This window comes from Dendrobates tinctorius, unplaced genomic scaffold (genome assembly GCF_039654945.1).
Source record: "Dendrobates tinctorius isolate UK_male_01 unplaced genomic scaffold, ASM3965494v1 ptg000070l, whole genome shotgun sequence".
Lineage (NCBI taxonomy): Eukaryota > Metazoa > Chordata > Amphibia > Anura > Dendrobatidae > Dendrobates > Dendrobates tinctorius.
This window is the reverse complement of record NW_027361738.1, coordinates 67,239,034-67,261,238: the sequence shown is the minus strand read 5'-3', so window position 1 is coordinate 67,261,238 and position 22,205 is coordinate 67,239,034. Positions and strand designations below refer to the sequence as shown.

Genomic DNA, 22,205 nt, shown 5'->3' with positions numbered 1-22,205 from the left:
TGTTGACTCATATTCAGTTTGTGATCTATTAGTATACCCAAGTCTTTTTCACATGTGCTGTCACTTAGCCCTATTCCTCCCATTCTATATATGCTTTTTTCATTTTTATTGCCCAGATGTAGTACTTTGCATTTCTCCCTGTTAAAAACCATTCTGTTAGTTGCTGCCCACTTCTCCAGTTTTTGTATTTTTCTACTCAATAATATTTGTTTAGATGAAGCTAATACATTTGACATTCCCAACCCAGAGAACATGCAAGCACTACACGGGACTACACAGGACGTCTGCTGGTTAAAAGCTTTTTTACCCCTACTAATTACCTTGTCCTTTCAACTCCGAGCGGCATCCAGTCTGATGCCAGAAGAAATCAGACAATGGGACCTGTCAGTTACATTTACATTCACGCTTAGTAACAGCAGTCTCGTTCCTATCGGGCCTGTGTTTTGTTTAAATGCTACAATAATGTATTTATTACATTACCTATTGTTGGTTATATATAGGCTGCTATAACGCGGTTCTACTTAATGTATTAAGAACGAAGATTTCTTAGTAAAAGGAGAGAATTTCGGTGATGTGTTTCTTTCCCAACAGTTCAAGTCAGTCTGAGAAATTAGTTTGACAATCTATATATTTTTTTTTAATTTAATCAAGAAAAGTTGATTTATTGAGGCATCAGTGATAACAAGCATTAGAACAGTAAAGCAAGCACCGATACAGGATATGCCTTAATAGCAAAAAGCATCTTCAAACAAGCATGCAAATAAACAATTCATAGAAGTACCGTAATTTTCACATTAATATTATTATTATAGCGCCATTTATTCCATGGCGCTTTACATGTGAGGAGGGGTGTACATAATACATACAAGTACAATAATCTTAAACAATACAAGTCACGACTGGTACAGGATGAAAGAGGACCCTGCCCGCGAGGGCTCTCAATCTACAAGGGATGGGTGAGGACACAAATCCCAATAATCCCCACCCAACCAACAACCCCCACCATTTATTCCCTTGATATAAATCGAATAGTTCAATCTGACTCTGATTGCTTAACTACATACACAAAATCTTATAAAGTATTTAAAGAAATCTTCAACCTAGCACTAATGAATTGAAAATTAAATCCGACACCAAAGCCTTAGACACTACTGCTCGGGCATTTGATCCAGTCTCTCCATTGTTTACCAACAGCTCCCCTTTTAATATATACCTTTTTCTCTATTAGGATTGTATTCTATAATCCCCAAACTATTTTGTCAATCAAGGGAGGGCTACTTGCTAGCCAGTGTTTGGCAATAGTCTACCTTACATGATAGAATATTTTAGTTATGGCCAGCTGCCCTGGAGAAGATCCTCAAATGTACCCCACTAGACCCAGGACGCAAGACTTAGGATTAATGGAAAATGGAATGTTAAAGACCTCACTAATTAGTCTGCCAATGTTTTCCTTTAGTTCTCCCAATTATGAACATGACCAAAACATATGAATCAGGTCTGTCCTCTCTTTCCCACAGTGGGGACAACAATCATCAGCTCTGAGACCCATTTTTGGGGTTCTATAGACTCTATGAATCAAGAACAATTGTGACCTCCTCTGTACCATGTCGAGGAGTCCAAGATGTCCTCCCATTCCTCCATGGAAATATGTCCCAGATAAGGTCACCCAGAACTCTTCATAGCATAGAGTTATACATCAGGCAGGTAATACCCTTAGTAGTTTTCCCCTTAGCACATATTCTAGTTTCCCGTTGACTGATATGGAGAGTTCAGAAACAGTATTTCAACATCCGATGTGAGCAGGGAAACGGGTCTATATGAGTTGGGTATTTCTTTATCTATCAATCTCTCTGTTAACTAGTATGTAAATACAATTATATTGTTGTGCCTGTGCTAGTTTGGCTAATCGACCAGTGGTTTCTACCTCCTCATAAACTTGTTTTAAAAACATGCTATTAATATTTGCCTGCTCCAGTTTATACTCTTTTAGTTGCTGTTGATCCTCTTTCCATTGATCCCTATTATATGAGTATACCATTCCTTTACCACTTTTATTAGCCTTCATAGCGTCCCAAACTACTTTCAAGAGTGCTGAACCTATATCAAGATCGAGAAATTCTGTCAACTTCCTCCTGATATTATCTATGTTGTTAAGTTTGAGCAAAAATAGTTCCACTTGTACCTGAAATAGGAGAGGAGAGTGATCTGATAAGGACCTAGGGGAATATTCGATATTGAAAAGAAATGGGACCATAGGGGGATTACAGAGACTCATATCTATTCTTGAAAGAGACCGTTACGTCGAGGATGCACAGGAGAAGACCCTTAAGTTAGGAGCTCTTTCCCACCAAATATTTATCATATCCACTTCATTAATCAGGCAGCCAGAAGAGGACGGATTGTCATAACCCACTGGACACCTATCCTTTAAATGGTTACATATATTATTAGTCTCTCATAATTATAAGGGGGATATTCGGCCAGTTTGATATCTTCCCTAGTATTTTTTTCAGCGGGATATTTGAAAAAGGAAGAGGAACATATCTCTTTTACCTCACTGATAGATTCAAAATGAGACAGTATACAGCGAACGCCAACAAATTTTCAGGGAATGTTCTTATGTACTAGAAGGCTGACCCCACAGGAATGGTTAGAATGGACAGAATGAAGACTAAATCCCGATCCAGGACCTTTGTAGCAGATTGATAGATACCTTGGTCAAGTGCGTGTCCTGCAGCCCTGTAATAATGAGGTTAATTTTTCTAATCTGCTCAAAAATTGCTTGACTCTTAGCGTTGCCTGACCACGAACATTCCAAAGCATACATTTTACCAATAAACTCATATTTTAAATTCAAGAATAACTTTCATCATTCCATCCAGCGTAGCATGTTTCAGAAATATTTTCCCAACTAAGAACTCAGAATTAAAACATGTGTATACCCATGAAACCAATACTCACCTCAACCTCAAACTCTTCCTCCTATCCTATCCTAACCTTACAAGTAAGGGACGGGGTTAAAAATCATATAGAACCATTTGTTATGTGTTTTTACTTTAGGAACACAAATATCATCTTTACCAAATGCAGGCGACTGCGGAGTAGATCCCGCTCCATTGCTATAAGGAAAAAAGAGAATTAAATACAGTAAATGCACAGAAGAAGTAAACCGTACCTCCAACATATACATTCTTATACAATTTTGAACTTTCATGGAATCCCGGGGCTCCAGGCTGAAAACCCCCAGTAAACTTTTTGCTTTTTCCCACCAGAAGATTTAGTGCAACCAAATCATTCTTTCCTAGAATCGTTTCCGATCAAAGCCCTTCCAGCTCTCATTTCCTGTTGGATCTGACACTCATGAGTGTCCAGCCATCTCAGGGCATCCTTAGGGGTCTCAAGGAAGGTATTATAGTTGTTATTTGTAAAGATGTTTTATCATTTGGATAATGTTGGAAAAAACGATGGATTGAAGAGATGGGATACTTACAATGTGTATAGCAATATGCATGTTCACCTAATAAGCTGAGTGCGGGATGACTCACATGCTCAGTCACTGTCCACACAGCCAGGTCTCTGTATAGCGACCCTCTGTTCACTGTTTAGTAGCGAGTAGACGTTGCTCCTTTTCTTACAAGCAGGGCAGACAGCTGAGACTCGGCAGCAGCATGGTTGTATAGCTGAGAAGACTCCTTCTGCGGGAAAACTAAAAAGAGACTATATTGTCAGTTACCAAAGGGGGGAGCAGACTGATTTTGTCCACAGCCCAATCTAAGTAGCACAAATTAACAGCATCACCAAAAGGCTGCGTTCACACGTTGCGTTTTTTTCGCGGCGTTTTTTAAGTGCGAAATCGCAGTGAAAATGTAAAAAAAAAAAAACCCATGCAGTCCTATGGGATTCTGCAATGCTGTGCTAATGCTGCAGATTTTTCCACTGCGGAATCTTATAGCAGGAAAATCCACAGCATGCTCTTTCTTTTTGCAGAATTGCGGCGATTCCGCACCCATAGGATTGCATTGAAATGCTCATTTTTCACATGTGGCTATGCCCACCATGCGTGAAGTGAGCACTCAATGTGCTGATGGTACCCAGGGTCTGGAGGAGAGCAGACTGTCCTCCAGGCCCTGGACACCATAACCTGTAAAAAATAGAATAAAAATAAAAAATATTGTTAGTCTCACCTTCCGACGGCCCCCAATCTCTTTCCCGCCTCTCACCACACTCCCGGCATCTTCTGGTCCCGGTAATGCTTTGCGTGAATGAGCGGATCGGGGGCCGTCGGAAGGTGAGAATAACTTTATTTTTAATTTTTTTTATTATTTTTTACATCCTATCTTTTACTACTGATGTTGCATAGGCAGCCTCAATAGTAAATAGTTGGTCACACTTGTCAAACACTATGTTTGATAAGTGTGACCAACCTGTCAATCAGTTCTCCAAGCGATGCTACAGATCGCTTGGAAAACGTTAGCATTCTGCAAGCTAATTACGCTTGTAAAACGCTAGTTTTTTGTGAGAATTCCGTATGCGAATTTCCCACGGCAAGAAGTTACAGAATTGCCGCGGAAATACTGCACGTGTGCACATAGCCAAAGGGATACATGGAAGCAAAAAAAAATAGAATTTAACAACCTCTTATACTTTAAGTTCTCTCCACTTTCTCCTCTCTCCTTGCCCTATCCACCACAATTTTCCCTACCCAATAAATGGTTAACTTCTCCTTCCTTTTTCTCACTCTCCCCCTTTTTCTTTGTAAATATTTATAAAACTTAATAAAAATTACTGAAAAACAAAAAAGGGTACTATTTTATTTTATAAACAATGCCAGTTACTTTAAAACATCTTTTACCAGACTTTCATTACTTTTTTTATATGACAATTGTTTGAGATAACTCTTTTAATAAACAGATATTTAAGATACTCCTAGGACTGTCTTTTAGTGGGCGTTATGGCACCAAATGAATGATGCTCCAGACGACTTATAACACATCTTGCACTATTTGGCCGAGAAGCTTCACACAGTGACAGCCATGACTGTATGTTGCCTCTTGGACCATCAGACCTAGATGCACAATTCTGTTGTTAAGGTCATAAGGTGGATCCACTAAGGTTCAGACGGGCACATGGACCCCGGGCATTAGTTCAACTTCCTGGAGGACATGTGGAACCGTGAGGACTTGGACAAACAGCAATCTCAGAAGAAGTAGGACAGATGAAGTGAAATCCAGCCGATATGAATGCAAGTTAAAGCACAATAATCTCTGATGGTGGAGCACCCCAAATATAGGTCTCAGGAGTCTCAATCCCAAGTGTGTGTCTTAGTGAGCCTTAAATAGAGCTAGGGAGAATGTCACTGAGCCACATCGGGCAACTTGCAAAACGCGACGTGGAGCACACCAGAGGGAAGTAGATCTAGGTGAAGGAAGTGGAGCCAGGGATACTCAGGACAAAAGTGTAACACCTGTAGCATCTATCAGACCAGACAATCTCTGTAAACGTGCACTTCAGGCAAAAACTTCTAAACAATTTTATGCCAAGTACCGCACATGTCCAGAAAGGCAATAACTAATTGTTAGAGATTTTTTTTACCGAGAACATCTGTTCGTTAAATGGCATGTGTAATTTTTTATTTTCCTTCTTGTTGCACTGCAGGAACATTGAACATTTGATGTTCGTTTCTGCCACAGATTATAGCTACTAATTGGGGTGACTAGCGGCAAGATTGTTCTAACAAAAAGGGTTTGTCCAAAACAGATAACCCCTTTAAAAAATGAAATAAGCAGAGCATTGTACTGCATCATTCACCCCATAAAAATGTATCTGACTGAATTACATGACTAAACAAACATTAATCCTAATTAGCAGTTTCTGTTAAAAATATAACTCCCAATTTTCGCATCAAAAAACGTAATCATTCAATTTTTAATTTGCTGAGATGAAAATTTAGGTCGGTTTTTTTTTTTGCAGCTGCAATGTTGAGCGACCTGTTTATATTTCCGCATGTGTATTGTTATCATTACAAGTTTTGTTAAGTCCTGCGTGACTTATTTCATCATAATATATTTGGTCGTATGTTATGTTTTTTGTTTTTTCAATATTGATTAATTTAAAAAAAAATTGAACATAAAAACGTAATCATTGAAGTAAGACATAAACAGGAGTAACTAGTGATCCTTATTGTTTTTTTCTTCTATCAGTGCATTGGTTGATGCCAACGAAATTGATGCCCTAGTCAATCTGTTGACAGATAAAAGAGAAGGAGTGGTTGTCAATGCTTGCAATGTTCTTATCAACATGGCTGCTCTGGAGCCTCTCCGTCTTGCTATGCAAAGTAACAGTGTTATGCAGACCCTTGTAGCTACGCTGCAGTCAGCCAGTAATTTGGTGCTCACAAAAGCCTTACTTACAGTGGCTGCCTTGGGATGTGATGCTGAAGCAAGAACTGAGGTAAGGGGCTTATTAAATTACTAGATGGAGGCTCGATGCTATCGCATCGGGAGGGCGGTAATGTCACGATGGGGGCAGGCTTTGCAGCGTTGAGAATCTCTCCCCCCATGTGCTCACCCACCTACCCACTCTATCCCCATGTGCTGACTTCTCCCGTCTGTGCTCTCTTCTTTGATCTGTCTACCCCATGTGCTAACCCCCTTGTCTGCTGTCTCTCTCCTTCCTGTGCTGTGTTCTCCCCTCATGTGCGGTCCCGTTTGAGCTGTCTCCCCCCTGTGCTCTGTCTCACTTACCCCAGTGTCTGACCGTGTACAGAACATACTACAGCTCCTGGGCAGGTGAGGAAGCAAAAGACAATACTGACATTACAGCAGGAGATTGCAGAGGATACATTTTGTGAGGTAAAATATTATTTAAAAACAGTCAGTGAAATATTTTACCTCACAAAATGAATCCTCTGTGATCCCCTGCTGTGATGTCTGTATTGTCTTTTGCTTCCTCTCCTGCCCAGGAGATGTGGTATGCTCCGTACACGGTCAGACACAGACAATTTTCAAAATGAACTTTCGTTCATGGGAAAACCTCTGTAATGTGACTGGCTTCCTCTGCCTGTAGACACGTCGTGCATCTGCCGCTGGGACCAGCCAAATGATTCACTGCGCCTGCGCGAAATACGTGCAGGCGCAGTGCGATGGTGTTCCGCTGGTGGTACCGTGCAAGAGGCTGCGTGAGTGTGTGAGTGTGTCAGTGTGTGAGTGTGTGACTGTGAGTGTGTGTGTGGTGCGTACGACGTGTAGAGTGTGTGTGTGTGTGGTGCGTACAGCGTATAAAGTGTGTGTGGTGCGACAGTGTTCCGCTGGTGGTACCGCACAGAGATTTAGTGTAAAGCAGTTCTGCAGCCCCTTCCACCTTAGGATCCAGCAGAAAGTGATAGCAGAGGTACATCATTTCCTGTGATGTGAACGCGTTTCTAATAATGTCGTAACTGCAATAGTTTAACAGGAAAAGTAACTTAAAGAGATATTTCCGAATTGTGTTCCCCAATATTGCCAAATAGTAGCACAGGCCTTTATTGTTCTTGGCAGCACATGACCTGTTTGCACAGAACGATAAGCGCTGCCAAGAATGGTGATTTTAAATATGCTTAAAAATCATTTCACCCAACGAACGAGCAATTTGCTTGTCAGATGATTGGCAGCATGGCTGATGTTCAGGTTGCCAATAATTCTCTAGTGTAAATGCACCGTAACTATTAGTATGATGTAAGGAGCCTTGAGAGCTTCTTCAACTAATGCACTGTACTGTACACACTATGTTACTAAGTTACTATGTTACCCCATTTACCAAACGTGTTTTCTAACAACTTACTGAGGGGATTACTAATACCTGAGATTTCAGCTGATTCGTTGGACAAGGCATCAATTTCTCTCAGGGTCTAAGGCTAGTTTCACATTTGCGCTTTATAGCGCAGCGACGGCCTGCGCACGGCCGCCGCTAAGCCCCGCTCCCTGCCGGCTCCCTGCTCGCCCCTTCTGGTCATCGCCGCCTTCTAGCGCACATGGGCGCTTGCGATCTGCACACCCTATCTTTAGCATAGGGTGCGCAGATCGTGCGCTGGCCGTGCACTAGCAGGATTTTGCCGTGCGCTGCGCACTTTTGGAGGTGCGCCGTGCGCGCCGAAAAGCAACATGCTGCGTTCAGCGCACACGGGCGCACCTTCAAAAGTGCGCAGCGCATGGCAAAATCCTGCTAGCGCACGGCCAGCGCACGATCTGCGCACCCTATGCTAAAGATAGGGTGCGCAGATCGCAAGCACCCATGTGCGCTAGAAGGCGGCGATGACCGGAAGGGGCGGGCAGGGAGCCGGCAGGGGGCGGGGTTTAGCGGCGGCCGTGCGCAAGCCGTCGCTGCGCTATAAAGCGCAAATGTGAAACTAGCCTTACTTATGCTATCATCTGGAGCAGTGTTGTTGGGAATAAAAGTACAACATGATTCCCCAACAATCTTACAGAACTCTCCCCTCTCTGCCAGAATCATGTTAAGAGCAAGTCTAATCTGAAGGTCATGGTTAAGGTGGCACCCAACTGTTCAGCGATCCCCTGGAATGCATCCCTACTAACATTACAAATCTCTGTTTATTATAGTAGATATAATTCTACAGCAGCTCTACCTTGCTCAGTGTATCCCTTAGGCTACTTTCACCCTTCAGTTTTTTTACGTCAGTCACAATCCGTCGGCTCAACAGATCGACGGATCGTCGCAGATTGTGAAAAACTGATGCAACGGATACGGTTTTTCGTTGGATCCGGCAAAAAACGGATCTTTCACATCAGTTTTTTCATCTGTTTCTTCTGTTTTTCGATGGATCTGTTTTTTAAAAGCCGTCAATTCAGTGTGCTGTACAGTAAAATCACACTGACATGAATCAAAAGAATAGATATATACACATAGAATACATATATATTTATATATGTCATTGAGACACACACATATATATATATATATATATATTTTTAGTTCATAGAGTTCTACATAGCATAATACCCGCTAAATCAATTTCCGGCTTCAGTAAAATCATTCCCGAACCCGACATGCCAAAATGACTTATGTATGTCAGTGTTTAATCAATTTAGTAGTTTGTGTTAGGCCTCTTTCACACATCAGTATTTTTGATCAGTATTTCATCAGTATTTGTATGCCAAAACCAGGAGTGTCTCCAAAACAAAGAACAGACATCAGTCTTTCAATTATATTTTTTTCTTGGTAAGTTCCATTCCTGGCTTTGGCATGCAAACACTGATGCAAAATACTGACCAAATACTGACGTGTGAATGAGCCTTTAGGAAAATTTTGGAAGTCTAGGGGTTAAATTTAAGGCTGTAATCGCTGAAAAAAATTGTGTGGGATCCCACGCAATTTTCTCCCCCAGAGAGGGAAAGCCAGTGAATGAGGTCAGATATTAATAGCCTAAAGAGGGACCATTGTTTTTGCCCCCCCCCGGCTAAAAAAAATCTGCCCCCACCCACCCCAGAAACGGCGCATCTATAAGATGTGCCTTTTCTGGCACTTAGGCTATCTATTCCCATGGCCTTTAGCGGTGGCTCATGGATTAATAATAATGGGTTAATGTCACCTTGCTATTGAAAGGTGACATTAAGCCTGGTTAATAATAGAGAGGTGGCAATAAGACACCTATTCATTATTAACCCTAGAATAGTAAAGGGTTAAAAAAAGACACACACATTAATTAAAAAATATTTTAATTAAATAAATACACAATGTTTTTGACAAAATGTATTATTCTGCCAATTCAAAAAAGCCCTTGTTCTGTAAAAAAATAAAATAAAATAACAACAATATACATACCTCTCCGCCGTTCAGTCAGGTCCCCCGCTGCAATCCATCCCAAGGGGTTAACTAGTTTACAACAGGGACCAGTGCTAATGCTATCGGCCACGCTGTAAACCAATGCAAGAATGAATGAATTCATCTCTGCGCAGGCACCCCGGCTGACCGGAGATGAACTGATTAGCGTGGGAAAGTTTCTGTACTTTTTCCCACACTGTCAGTTCACCTCAGGTCAACCGGGAACTCCGCGCAGCCTCACCGACTACCGCTGACGTCACTGAGGCTGCGCTGAGTGCCCGGCTGACCTGAGGTGATCTGACAGCGTGGGAAAAAGTTCAGAAACTTTCCCACGCTATTAAGTTCACTTCAGGTCAGCCAGGGACTGACTCTCCATGTTAGCATGGGATCCAGACATGCTGATAGGGAATGTTGATTGTGAGCCCCCAATAGAGACAGCGTTGACAATGTCTATAAAGCACTGTGAAAATTATTGGTGCTATATAAGTGAAAGAAGAAGTATAAAGCCCCATGCTGTGGCTGTTTTTCTGATTTTTTTATTTTATTAGTATTCATTCTTTTATGAACTTTATATAAAACAAATTTGCACAGACCCTTATATCAGCTTAAATAAACATAATTACTTTAGAAACAGAAGCTATTTTCTATTAAATGAAGACGAACCCTTTATGAAAAGTAAACCTTTTGAAATCAAGTTTTGATGAGAAGGTGAAGCACTTTTAAAACGAGAAAATGATTACGATGATTTACAGGTGATTACAGTATAGGAAATCGTTGCAAGACATTAAAGTCCCGTCATCTGGCAGATTACCTCTATAAATCAATCAGCGTTAATGTGTCAGTGTCTGCAATGATGGCCTATTAATTGTACAAATTTAGCCCTGTAAGATGACACATTTAATATCTTCATGTTAACTTTGCATTTGATTATAGAAAACTACACTAGTTCTGCTTAACACAAAAAGGCAATTGACAGATAGCGGTATACAATAATTTTAAAGGAGTTTCTCCCACTATATGCATTTATGATCTTTCGACAATATAGGTGATAAATGTATGATCACTGGGAGTCGGATTACTACAACCCCCACCATTCACAAGAGCTGGGTCCCAAAGTCACTTATGTGAATGGACCAGGAACCCATATGTGTGATCACCAGTCCATTCATATGGGACTGATTACAATAGATAATCACAACTTCTAACTTCCATCAGAGAAGCGTCACCTTGCCATGGTTGATGGGCACACATGAATTGGCCAATTTATGCACTAAGAACCTTCGCTTCTTTGTAAGTACATCTTGCTGAGGGATAATACGGTTGGAAGTTGGTATTTCCATTGACCCTATATGTCTTGGCATTCACAGAGTCCTGCTGTGCTTTTTTTTATACATATTTTGAAGTCACTACAGCTTGCACCTATTCACATTTAGGAGGTGCTGGTCAGTTTTTTTGTATATCTATCTCCTATCTATGTCATATTTATCTATCTATCTATCTATCTATCTATCGATCTATCTATCCTGACAGTTCGGGTAGTGAATTTACTGTAGTTGGCTGATGAAAGGTTTGATCTCTTTTGAGATATGTAGGGGAAATCGGACAGCATACGCATGATCCATGTGTCGTGCGATTTTTTTTTTCTCGGACCCATTGACCTGCATTGGCGAGTGCGATCCAATGCTGCATTTTTTTTTCCTCAGTCCGATCTGAGCTGGGAAAAAACTTTGCAGATGAGCACTGACTCATTTACGACCACTGACTCATTTACTAACACTGGTCAGAGTGCAGCGGGATGTTTTCTTGCAGTGCACTCGTCCGATGTATGCGCCAATGTGAGCGAGCCCTAAAACTAATTCAAACGGCACTTTGTGAGCATAACAAAAAAGTTAAAATGTGAAATTGAACACATTGCCTTTTTTCTTCACATGTTTTCCACATTTCTGCTCAAAAGTTGAATATACAACTGACATAAAAATTGGGTACCACACATCACGAAACAAAAATAATTTGAATAAGTGAAAACAAAAGTGTCGAGCTCTAAAAACTATGTGTATGGAAAAGAAAAAAAAAATTTGCCTGGCTCGGTACTGATCTCATTAAAGTTGTTGTCCACTGCTGGGCCCAGAAAGATGAAAAAAAAGACACTTCTTGTGCTGGTGCCTCTTTCTACTCCATGAGATAAGATAGCGGGCACAGGGATCAACCTATTGCATACTATGTACAAATTACCAAACACAAGAAGAAGAGGTATGCAAAAACAGGGATTACCTGACAAATATATTTTTATTAAACATACAACAGGCCAAAAAAACCCCAAATCCTTTCTACTCAGCGCCAGTCTCTTGCATTCAACATCCAGCAGGGGGGGCGCCACATGAACACTGCAGCAATCACATTTTGTCTAGAGAAATATTGTACTTTTGCATAAAGATGGAGGGCCGCCAGAGGATTGGGCTAAGCAGATGATACGGCTTTGTAATGGTTATATTAATTTTTTTCCTATTATTTATGTAGTTTAAAAATGCAGATGGACTGCTCTATCTAGTGAAACTGCTTCGTTCTGACCATGATGAAGTTAGGAGGAATGCATGCTGGGCTGTTGCTGTGTTTGCAAATGATGGAGATATTGCAGCTGAACTGTACAGATTGGGGTAAGTAAAGCGGCTCATACATTTGTCCATCAACTATTTCTCCTCCTGACACACCATGTGCATGCTCAGCGTGTATCCTCAGCAGCTGCCAGACAGTTCACGCAGAGGATTATTTCCCTTAAAAACTGAAGACTCGGGCATGTTGGATTTCATTGTTTCCCATGAGGGAAGAGTTAAGACAATTGACGGTAGAGGTATCCAGTTGTTTATTATTTGTAGTCTTGGAAATAAAAAGAAAAGAACATTACCAGCATTATAAAAAAATGTGAGCTTTTCCTATGAAAGTGAATCTCAGTCCTTAATCATGGAATAGTTAGGACACCCCCGTACACAGTAGATAGTCCACTGGTCTTATGGAACTCACTAGGTTCATCTGGAATAATATTCAGAATTGAGAGTCCCCAGTGGTTGATACCTTTTAATGGCTAACTGAAAAGATGGTAACAAATTGCAAGCTTTCGAGACTACTCAGGTCTCTTCATCAGGCATTGACTAATGCAACATCTGAAGAGTCACATATTTATGCACAACACAGCACAGAAAAAATGCAATAGATAAGACTAGTGACGTGAAGCAGAACTATCATTATAGGGGACTGATAGACAGTTATGGCCATAAATATTGGGCCAGTTCATAGATAAGGAGTGAAAGTTTTATTGTCCTCTGATTGGGGTCTGGTTCTGTGTTGTGATGCCCCCACAAGGTCTTAGGACCAAATTCCTCAATTGATGTAAAAATACATAAATCCATGCAACACATTCATTCCAGTATTGAGTGTGTCAAAGGTTGTCATGAGTTTGTACTGAAGATTCAGTAATGTTTATGGCCACCTTATACATTTTTCCTGTTTACATACAAGAAAGAATAAAAGGAAAAATTGGGTAAATTGGTTTCATATATCGGACACCGGGAGAGGTCGATTGGACATGTATAATTTCGGACTGCCGATCACATTGTTCTCACCGAAATAAACCGCCGGCTGATGATTATGGCAGCGACTTTCTCATAGAGAATACAGGAGCTCTCAGCCAAACAAGCGCTCCTGTGTATGGGAAAGTCGGCTGACATGAAACTAAGCTTACCAAGTGACGGGTTAACAAAATACGGCTTATCAGAAAAAATCCTGCTAAAATATAAAATTTATGTAGATCAAATATTAAAATAGGCAAAAAAGAGGCCAGGAAAAGGTTATGAAATATAGCAATACAATAATACTATAAGATAGTAGCGCGCTTTAAACCACAAAAATTTAAATGTGGAGTACTCTCTCTCACCCTATTGATGCCCTAAGAATCATCCCTTCCTGGCTGCGGAGGATGGCACCCTAGCTTGGAGCAATATGGTGTCCCCGCTCACCAGAAATTAAAATATTCCAATACAACACCGATAAATAGCAGTAAATGATGCCATGAGTTTCTACCATCCACAAGTGCCCATATAAATGCACAACATGCCAAGCTCCTCACGGAAGGTGAAGCCAATCGAGTATAAATAGCAATTCATGGGACATTCAAATTACAAAGGACATGAATAGGGTATAGAAAATTAAAAGGCCCATGATTAGTGAGTCATACAAACCAACATAATTAGAAAAAGGCAAAAAAATGGGAAAAAAATACTTAAATATGAATTCAAATACATATAGCAAGGCATCAGATTGTATACTACTTATCTGCAGCCTCTGCCATACAAGTAGCCTTAAGACTGTCTGCCAAACGATCAACCGAAGCATCAGGGCTGCCACTAGGAATTTCGGGGCCCCATACTGGCAACATTTTCGGGGCCCCCTTGAGACTCCACCCAGGCTTTACCACAGCCCCACCTCCAGCCCTTTGTCCACAGCCCCTCCGCTTTCTTTTGGAAAAACTCCATTTCTCACCAATCACACTTTAACAGTTCCCATCACCAGATCACACATATAGCCAGAAGCTTTTGTTTTGGCCAAAAGATTTTTTAAATCTGCCACCACGACAAGGCAGACTGTTTTGGCCGGGCTCTACTCTAACCTATTAAACATTTGTTACAATATCCAATACAATTTAGGTATATTTTTATTTATTTTTCAATTTTTAAAATGACCAATTGTTACGGCTCCGGTCCCTACCTGCCTCACTGCGCACACCTCCCGGCGCGCTCCTGCTCCCCGGCGTGTGCCCCATGATCCTGCACCTTGTGTCTCCCATCCTGCCCCCTGTGTCTCCCTTCCTGCCCCCTGTGTCTCCCATCCTGCCCAATGTGTCTCCCATCCTGCACCCTGTGTCTCCCATCCTGCCCCTTGTGTCTCCCATCCTGCCCCCTGTGTGCACATCCTGCCCCTTGAGTCTCCTATCCTGCCCCCTGTGTCTCCCATCCTGCCCCCTGTGTTTCACATCCTGCCCCCTGTGTTTCCCATCCTGCCTCCTTTGTTTCACATCCTGGCCCCTGTGTCTCCCATCCTGCCCCCTGTATTTCACATCCTGCCCCCTGTGTCTCACATCCTGCCCTTGGGCCAGAGGGAGGCTAGTGGTAACTGAGGGCCTGTGCCCAACAGGGCTAAGGGGGAGGCTAGTGGGGACTGTCTGGGGGCCCACATCCAACAGAGCCCAGGAGCCCTGGGCCCTGTTGGATGCGCGGATGCTCCAGTCACCACTCGCCTCACCTTCCCTCATCAGCCACACGTAGCAGTGGCCCGCTACCAGTCAGTCCATACGCAGCCACGGTGAGCCTCTTCTCACCGCCGCTGGAGAGGCTCACTCATTCTGCTCGCCCGCCAGCCTCCGCTTGTCCGGTTCATCTGCCATCTGCTGCCGTCCGCCGGGCCCCACCATGGCACGTGCGCTGCTCTGCTCTGGACAGGAAAGAGGAAGTCGAGCAGCGTCACCATGTGACTTCAGGAGTCCCATGATGCCCCCGGGCCGGCCGCCGCAGATTAAAGATACAGTGCCCTTTTCTGTTCGCCGGATACATTAACACTGTGGCATTCAGAAGACTTGAAAAAAATGTACAGGGGCCTGGGCCCGATGAGGAGAAGCAAAGAGATGGGGGCCTGAGAGCGGACTGGACGGGCGGGCCTCCCTTTTTGCCTGTAATCACTGGGCCCCATACAGCAGTAAGGGCAGTAATGCCCTGATGGCGGCCCTGCGACGCATCGACCGACCAGTGATTATGTAATGTGTATGGCCGGCTGTGTTCATATCGCATTGTGCTGTTACTAGTAAGCATATTAGCTCAGTGTTCAGTTCATTTACATATACATATATAATGATCTTTCATCTGTTTAGGGCTCTTGAAATCCTTCAGGAGATGAATCTTTCAACAAGTCGTAGAAACAATTTTAGTGAATTAGCAGAAAACAAGATGCTGGATAACAACCTCTCCTTAAAATACAATCAGAAAGGACATTTGTCCTACAGCAACCTGATAACTGATGGCTTTTATGACCATGGTCGGGTATGTAAAGTTAATCTTTTTTTATATTAAGGTATTGCTGTCTTTAGAGTCTATGACCATTGCCAAGTATCACATTGCTCCTCTCTCTTGGGTGAGCGCAGGAGTTCTCTGCCGGCATACATGGATCCAAAAACTGTATGCTGCATCTGCGCATGTTCATTCCCCACTACGCAACACTCATCACTGCATTGCTGACAATCCATCAGTGGGTCAGAACTTGGAAGGCTTAATACCACTTGACTTGTAGATGTGATGCCAGTTCTCCTCCGCAGAAAAAAACATGGACAGTGGATTCATTACTACATAAATATTTAATCCCAGAATACCCCTTTAACTTGATTGCTTTTGAAGAGTAACAGAAAAGAAAATTTACATGAATGGGGTCTGGTAGCCATTGTTATTTCTGGGCCAGCATTATACAGACGTGGTGGCCTTCACTTCTACAAAGAGTGATCAGCCTCTCCACAGATGACATCTACGTCTGATGCCCAGAAAAAGCCAGAACCTATTCTGCTGCCTTTTATGCAAATGGAACCAAGGAAAAATCAGTCATTAGGCTACAATCTTATGTAAAAAAAAAACTTAGAGATGAACTGGGGTATAAAGGCCCCGTTACACACAACAATATTGTGAAAGATATCATTGCAACGTCACCAGTTTGGTGACGTTGCAGCGATGTCGAAACAACATTGTTGCGTGTGACACTTAGCAACGATCAACAATCAGTTGGCTGATCATTAATCGTTGCCTAATGGTCTGGGCCATAAATCTATCGTTGGTCTCCCGCTGGGCAGCACACATCGCTGCGTGTGACAACGAGAGACCAACGATCAGCGAGCTCCCAGCGCCATACAGCAGACGCTGGGAGCTGGTATCCAGGGTAAACAGCGGGTAACTAAGCGCCGCGTGACGCTCAGATACCCGCTGTTTACCCTGGATACCAGCGTGCTCTCGGTCCTGATCGGGTATCCAGTGTAAACAGCGAGTAACTAAGGCCGTGCAGCGCTTAGATACCCGCTGTTTACCCTGGATACCAGCGTGCTCACTGGTCCTGATCGCTGGTGAGTCTGCCTATGTAACAGCTCACCAGCGATCAGCTAACTATGTCCCAGCGATCCCATCCACGTCGGATCATTGGTGGGATCGCTGGGACATTGAAGCGTGTAACAGGGCCCTAAGTTGGTATGTATGGGCATGTTTACACTGGCCACTAAACAGACAAAACCCAAGATAAAAACAAAAATAATCAAATACCCTGCAGTAAGTAAGTAAATAACAATAGTGCATAAAAATAATATAGGGTACTTAGTTAACATAATTTTGATTTAAAAAAAAAAAAAGCGTGAAAGCCAACCCACCACATCAAGGCAACCCTACTACTGAGACCCGACCAATGGACACACAGCCATTGGGAACTTTATGAATGTAATTTTCAGCTCATGGAAAAGGGAGGCTACATCCTTTTCCTTGAGCCTGACATTACATTTATGTAGTTCTCCTTGGCTGGGTGTCCAATGGCCGGGTCTCGGTCCTTCTTAGCCCTTATCCACTTTACGTCACATGACATATGGTAAGGTCTTAGTGCTTGAGGATGGGATAGTCCCGAGTAGGGTCGCCTTAATGTGGTGGAATGGCTTTTATGTTTTTGGATCAAAATTATGTTAACTAAGCAGTAAGCACCCTATATTAATTTCATGCAGTTTTGCTATTTATTTATTTACTTCAGGGTATTTGCTTGTTTTGTTTTTATTTTATGATTTTTACAATTTGATGTAGTTCAAATTTTCTGCAAATGTAACATTTAGATTTTGCAGATTCACCAATAATTTTACATTTTGCAAACTGCTACAAAATCTACTGCATAAAGTGCATTTTGCAGATTTCAGAATTGATATTTTTTTGTCTGCAAAATGTGAATGAGGTTTTTGAAAGCTACACAGAAAACCTCCCACAAATCAGCAAGTTGTGACTGTTTATCAGTACTCCTCCATTCTACACCTCCAAAACTCCTTGTAATCACGTGACTTGAGCTAGACGGTTTGAAATCAGGGTTGTCCACGTAGCAGTTGTGATTATGATCAGCTCCCGATCAGGTCAATGCAAGATACTTGACAGATGGTGGCCTCACCTAATTTTAGTTACCTGGAGAACTTTTTTAATTAAGACAATTCTTTTTGTTCCTAGCTAAAACCCGGCACACATTTGCCATCTTTAGAAGAACTCTGTAAGCAGATGTTAAACCAGAACCGAGCAGTTATCTTAGTCAACACGAAATTTACTGAGATGTGAGTCTTTCTACATTTTCTTTTTTGTTATTGGGAAAAAAATTGATGTTTACTGGTTTTTATTTCTGCAAAATGTTTCTATAGCATTACTGATTTTGTCCTTCATTGCTGCTTCCTGCCACTCCCGTGTGGTTTGCTAGGTTAGAGTGAAGTTACTTCTATAGGGATGTGTCATCACACAACCATAGTAAACATACTGGACAGGCAGAAATAGTCAGCAGAAGAATTCTGATGGTTAGTTTTTACTTTCCTTTTTATACAGCTTCTGAAGGTTTATGAAAAGGCAGTATCCCTTTTAAATAGTCCGAAATAACCTTTCAACCCCTTAACTACCGTCGATACGCATTAAACCAGTGGCCGCTAAGGGGCCTTATTCCCTTTTCTCCATTTTGAAACAGCGATCGGGAATAAGGGTACAGGGGGTAGCTGAGACCCTAGAGAATACGATCAGGGATGGATTTTCCAGTCACCCTGCGGGGCTCATACTTAGTGCGCCCGTTGAGATCTGCCGTCCAGCACCCGGCAACAATGTTTTTTTTTTTCCTATTAGTTCCTTTGATCACTGCGATAGATCCTATCACAGTTAACAAAAGCCAATAATTAGTATGTCACCTCCTCCCTTGTGGCATCCCCAGTCAGATTATTTATTTTTCAATATTATAATTTTTATTTCATTCATTGTTTGCCGTTAGGGTTAGGGTTGATCTTATTGTTTGGGTTGGGCTTATTGTTAGGGTGGGGATTGGGCTTAGGGTTGGGATTATTTTTAGGGTTGGGGTTCGTGTTGTTTCAAAAGTAAAAAAAAAACAAAAGATGACTAGTGTTGAGTGCAAGTGCACCGAGTATCACGGGTTCTCGAGTGACATGCTTGAGTCTCCTCCTCACATGTTTTGCGGCTGTTAAGACAGTTAATAAATAATTGTGGGGATTGCCTGCCATACACAAGGCAATACCAGCATGTTTTTTTGGGGTGTCCATCAATCGTGAAACTAGCGGGGTAGTGACTCGAGCATGTCACTCGAGCACCCCGATAGTCATTGCATACCCGAGCACCCGATGCAAGCTCTAGTAGCGAGCACTTGGGCTCAACAGTAATGACAACATATTCAATATGATGACCTAATGTTATCCAATTAAATGTAGTACCTTTGGGAACAAAATCCACACTATACCACTGGATAAAATCCTTGAGGGATGTAGTTTCATTATGGGGTCAGTTGTGGGGGGATTTACACAGTTTAGACTAGACACATCAGGGGCTTTCCAAACACAACAATGGCGTCCACTAATGATTCCACGAATGTAGTTTTGAGGACTTTGAGGGGTACAGTTTTTAGAATGGTGTCACCTTTTGGTATTTTCTGCTATACAGGCCCCACAAACTCACTTCAAATGTGATGTAGTCCTTAAAAAATGGTTTTGTAAATTTTGTTGGAAAAATGAGAAAATTACTCGTCAACTTTGAACTCTTCTAACATGATAACAAAAAATAATTGTTTAAAAAATGATGCAGACGTAAAATTGACATGTGGTAAATGTTATTTACTGACTATTTTGTGTGGTATAACTATCTGATTTAATGGCATCAAAATTTAAAGTTTGAGGCTATGTGCCCACGGTGCGTGTTAAAATGCACACCAAAAACCGGACTCCTTCCCAGAAATTTCACCGCGATTATGATCGCGATTTTGCCGCGATTTTCGTGTGCGATATTCAAGCACTTTCCAAGCGATTTGAAGCATCGCTTGGAAAGTGATTGACAGGTTGGTCACACTCGTAAAACATAGTGTTTGACAAGTGTGACCAGGTTTTTACTATTGAGGCCGCCTATGCGGCATCAATAGTAAAAGATAGAATGTTAAAATGCTAAAAAAAATAAAAAAATCGGTGTACATTTACCTTCCGGCGTCCCGCGCTGCATTCCCGGCCACAGCGTTCCCAGCGATGCCTTGCGAGACCTGTGATGACGTAGTCTCGCGTTGCTATAGCGATCTCGCGAGACGGCTAGAGTCACGCGAGACTACGTCATCACAGGACCTTGCCGCAAGGCATTACTGGGAACGCTGAGGCCGGGAATGCAGCGCGGGACGCCGGAAGGTAAATATACCCCGATTTTTTATTTTGTATTCTTTTTTTTTACAGGGGTATGGTACCCAGGTCCTGGAGGACAGTCTCCTCTCCTCCACACCGTGGGTACCAACCGCACATGAGACGCTTAACTTCCCGCATGGTGGGCATAGCCACATGCGGGAAGTAAGCGGTTCTCATGCATTCCTATGGGTGTGGAATCGCGGCAATTCTTTGCGATTCCGCACAAAAGAATGAGCATGCTGCGATTTTTTCCGCGATGCGATTCCGCCTCGGAAAAAAGCGCAGCATTAGCACAGCATGTGCAGAATGCCATAGGAATGCATGGGGGGCGTTCTGTACATGATTTTTAAACGTTTTCGCTGCGTTTTCGAGCCGAAAATCATGGCAAAAACGCTTAAAAATCGCTACGTGGGCACACAGCCTGAAAATTGTGAAGTATACGCAAATCATATCGACCAAAATTTACCGCTATCATGAAGTACAATATGTCACGAAAAACCTGTCCCAGAATCAATGGGATTGAAGCGTTCCAGAATTATTACCACATAAAGTGACACTGGTCAGATTTAAAAAAATTTGGCCTGGTCATTAAGGTGAAAAATAGCTTTGTCACAAAAGAGTTAAAGTGGGTTTGTCATAAGATTTCACAATACAAACTGCATACATTATTAAATAGATCTTGTAAACCTGATGAGACAGGTGTACTTGCTTTAAAACTTTAAAAATCCTTGTCAGCTTAGCTGGAAAATGCTCAAATTAAAATAAGCATTTTGTGAATCCAGCTATAGAGAGAGAGAGCTCAGGAGTCCAAGGGTTTTCGGTTTCTGCCCACCCAGCCTGACTTTACAGCTGCAGCTTGTACTGAGTAGTGTGAGATAGCAGCAGCAGGGAGGAGGGACACTGAGGAACTGTAAATCAGGTTAGGTGGGCAGAGATTTAATGTACACATTAAAAAATATTATACAGCAATTCTAATGCAAATTTGCGCCATCAGGTCTCAGAGATTTTAGTAATGTATGTGGTTTCTACTGTGGAATCTGGTGACAGATTCACTTTAAAGGGAAGGTGCCGCAATTTTATATAATTTGCAAAAAAAGAGTAAGTAACAAAACATGTTGTTTCAGCAAATGTTGTACTAACTAGGATTTATGGTTTGTTTGTAATAATGTTTTAATGTAGCCACTGGGCGCTGCCATCTTGATTTGCAGATCTGTGGAGGACTCATACAGTCTGCAAATATGGCCGTCCCTGGACATAGGAGACTGCGGTCGGTTCCCGACCCCACCATGCAGCCTCATTAGCAGTGAACTGGGCACGCCCCTGTGGGCTGCACCATTCACTGCTGTAGGTGTGGCTGGGCGCCATTTTACTGTAGCCCAGTGCTATCTGCTGAGCTCCACTTTCTGCACCGTGCTTCCTGCTCCAGCTCCACTGTCCTCCTGCTCTGTCTCCACCTCCTCACTCACACACAGCCCCAGTGATCTCTGGTAATCTGACACCTTCCTTTTTATGAGAGCTTTTATGGCTGTCTCAGGAGGACAGTGACATATACAGCCCATAGTCTAGTGTATAATTGGGGGGGCTGGAAGTTTCACCAGTGTGGGCATACCTGTAATACTGTCTTGTGTGATACTGCCTGCTGAGCCGTGTATCTAATCCTCTCCTATGTGATGCTGCCTGCTGAGCCGTGTATCTAATCCTATCCTGTGTGATACTGTCTGCTGAGCTGTGTATCTAATCCTCTCCTGTGTGATGCTGACTGCTGAGCCGTGTATCTAATCCTCTCCTGTGATACTGTCTGCTGAGCCGTGTATCTAATCCTCTCCTGTGTGATACTGTCTGCTGAGCCGTGTATCTAATCCTCCCCTGTGTGATACTGACTGCTGAGCCATGTATCTAATCCTCTCCTGTGTGATACTGTCTGCTGAGC

The 22,205-nt window shown here is 42.4% G+C and overlaps 1 protein-coding gene across 3 annotated transcripts in view; it reads left to right on the top strand.

Moving 5' to 3' along the window:
- Positions 1–22,205, top strand: part of ARMC3 (armadillo repeat containing 3) — a 109,769-nt gene that overhangs the window by 63,072 nt on the left and 24,492 nt on the right. For all 3 annotated transcript variants that reach the window (XM_073581810.1, XM_073581809.1, XM_073581808.1), the window contains 4 exons: positions 6,201–6,450; positions 12,334–12,470; positions 15,731–15,899; positions 18,084–18,184. In XM_073581810.1, coding sequence (XP_073437911.1) covers positions 6,201–6,450; positions 12,334–12,470; positions 15,731–15,899; positions 18,084–18,184 — 657 coding nt within the window. The remainder of the gene's footprint in view (positions 1–6,200; positions 6,451–12,333; positions 12,471–15,730; positions 15,900–18,083; positions 18,185–22,205) is intronic.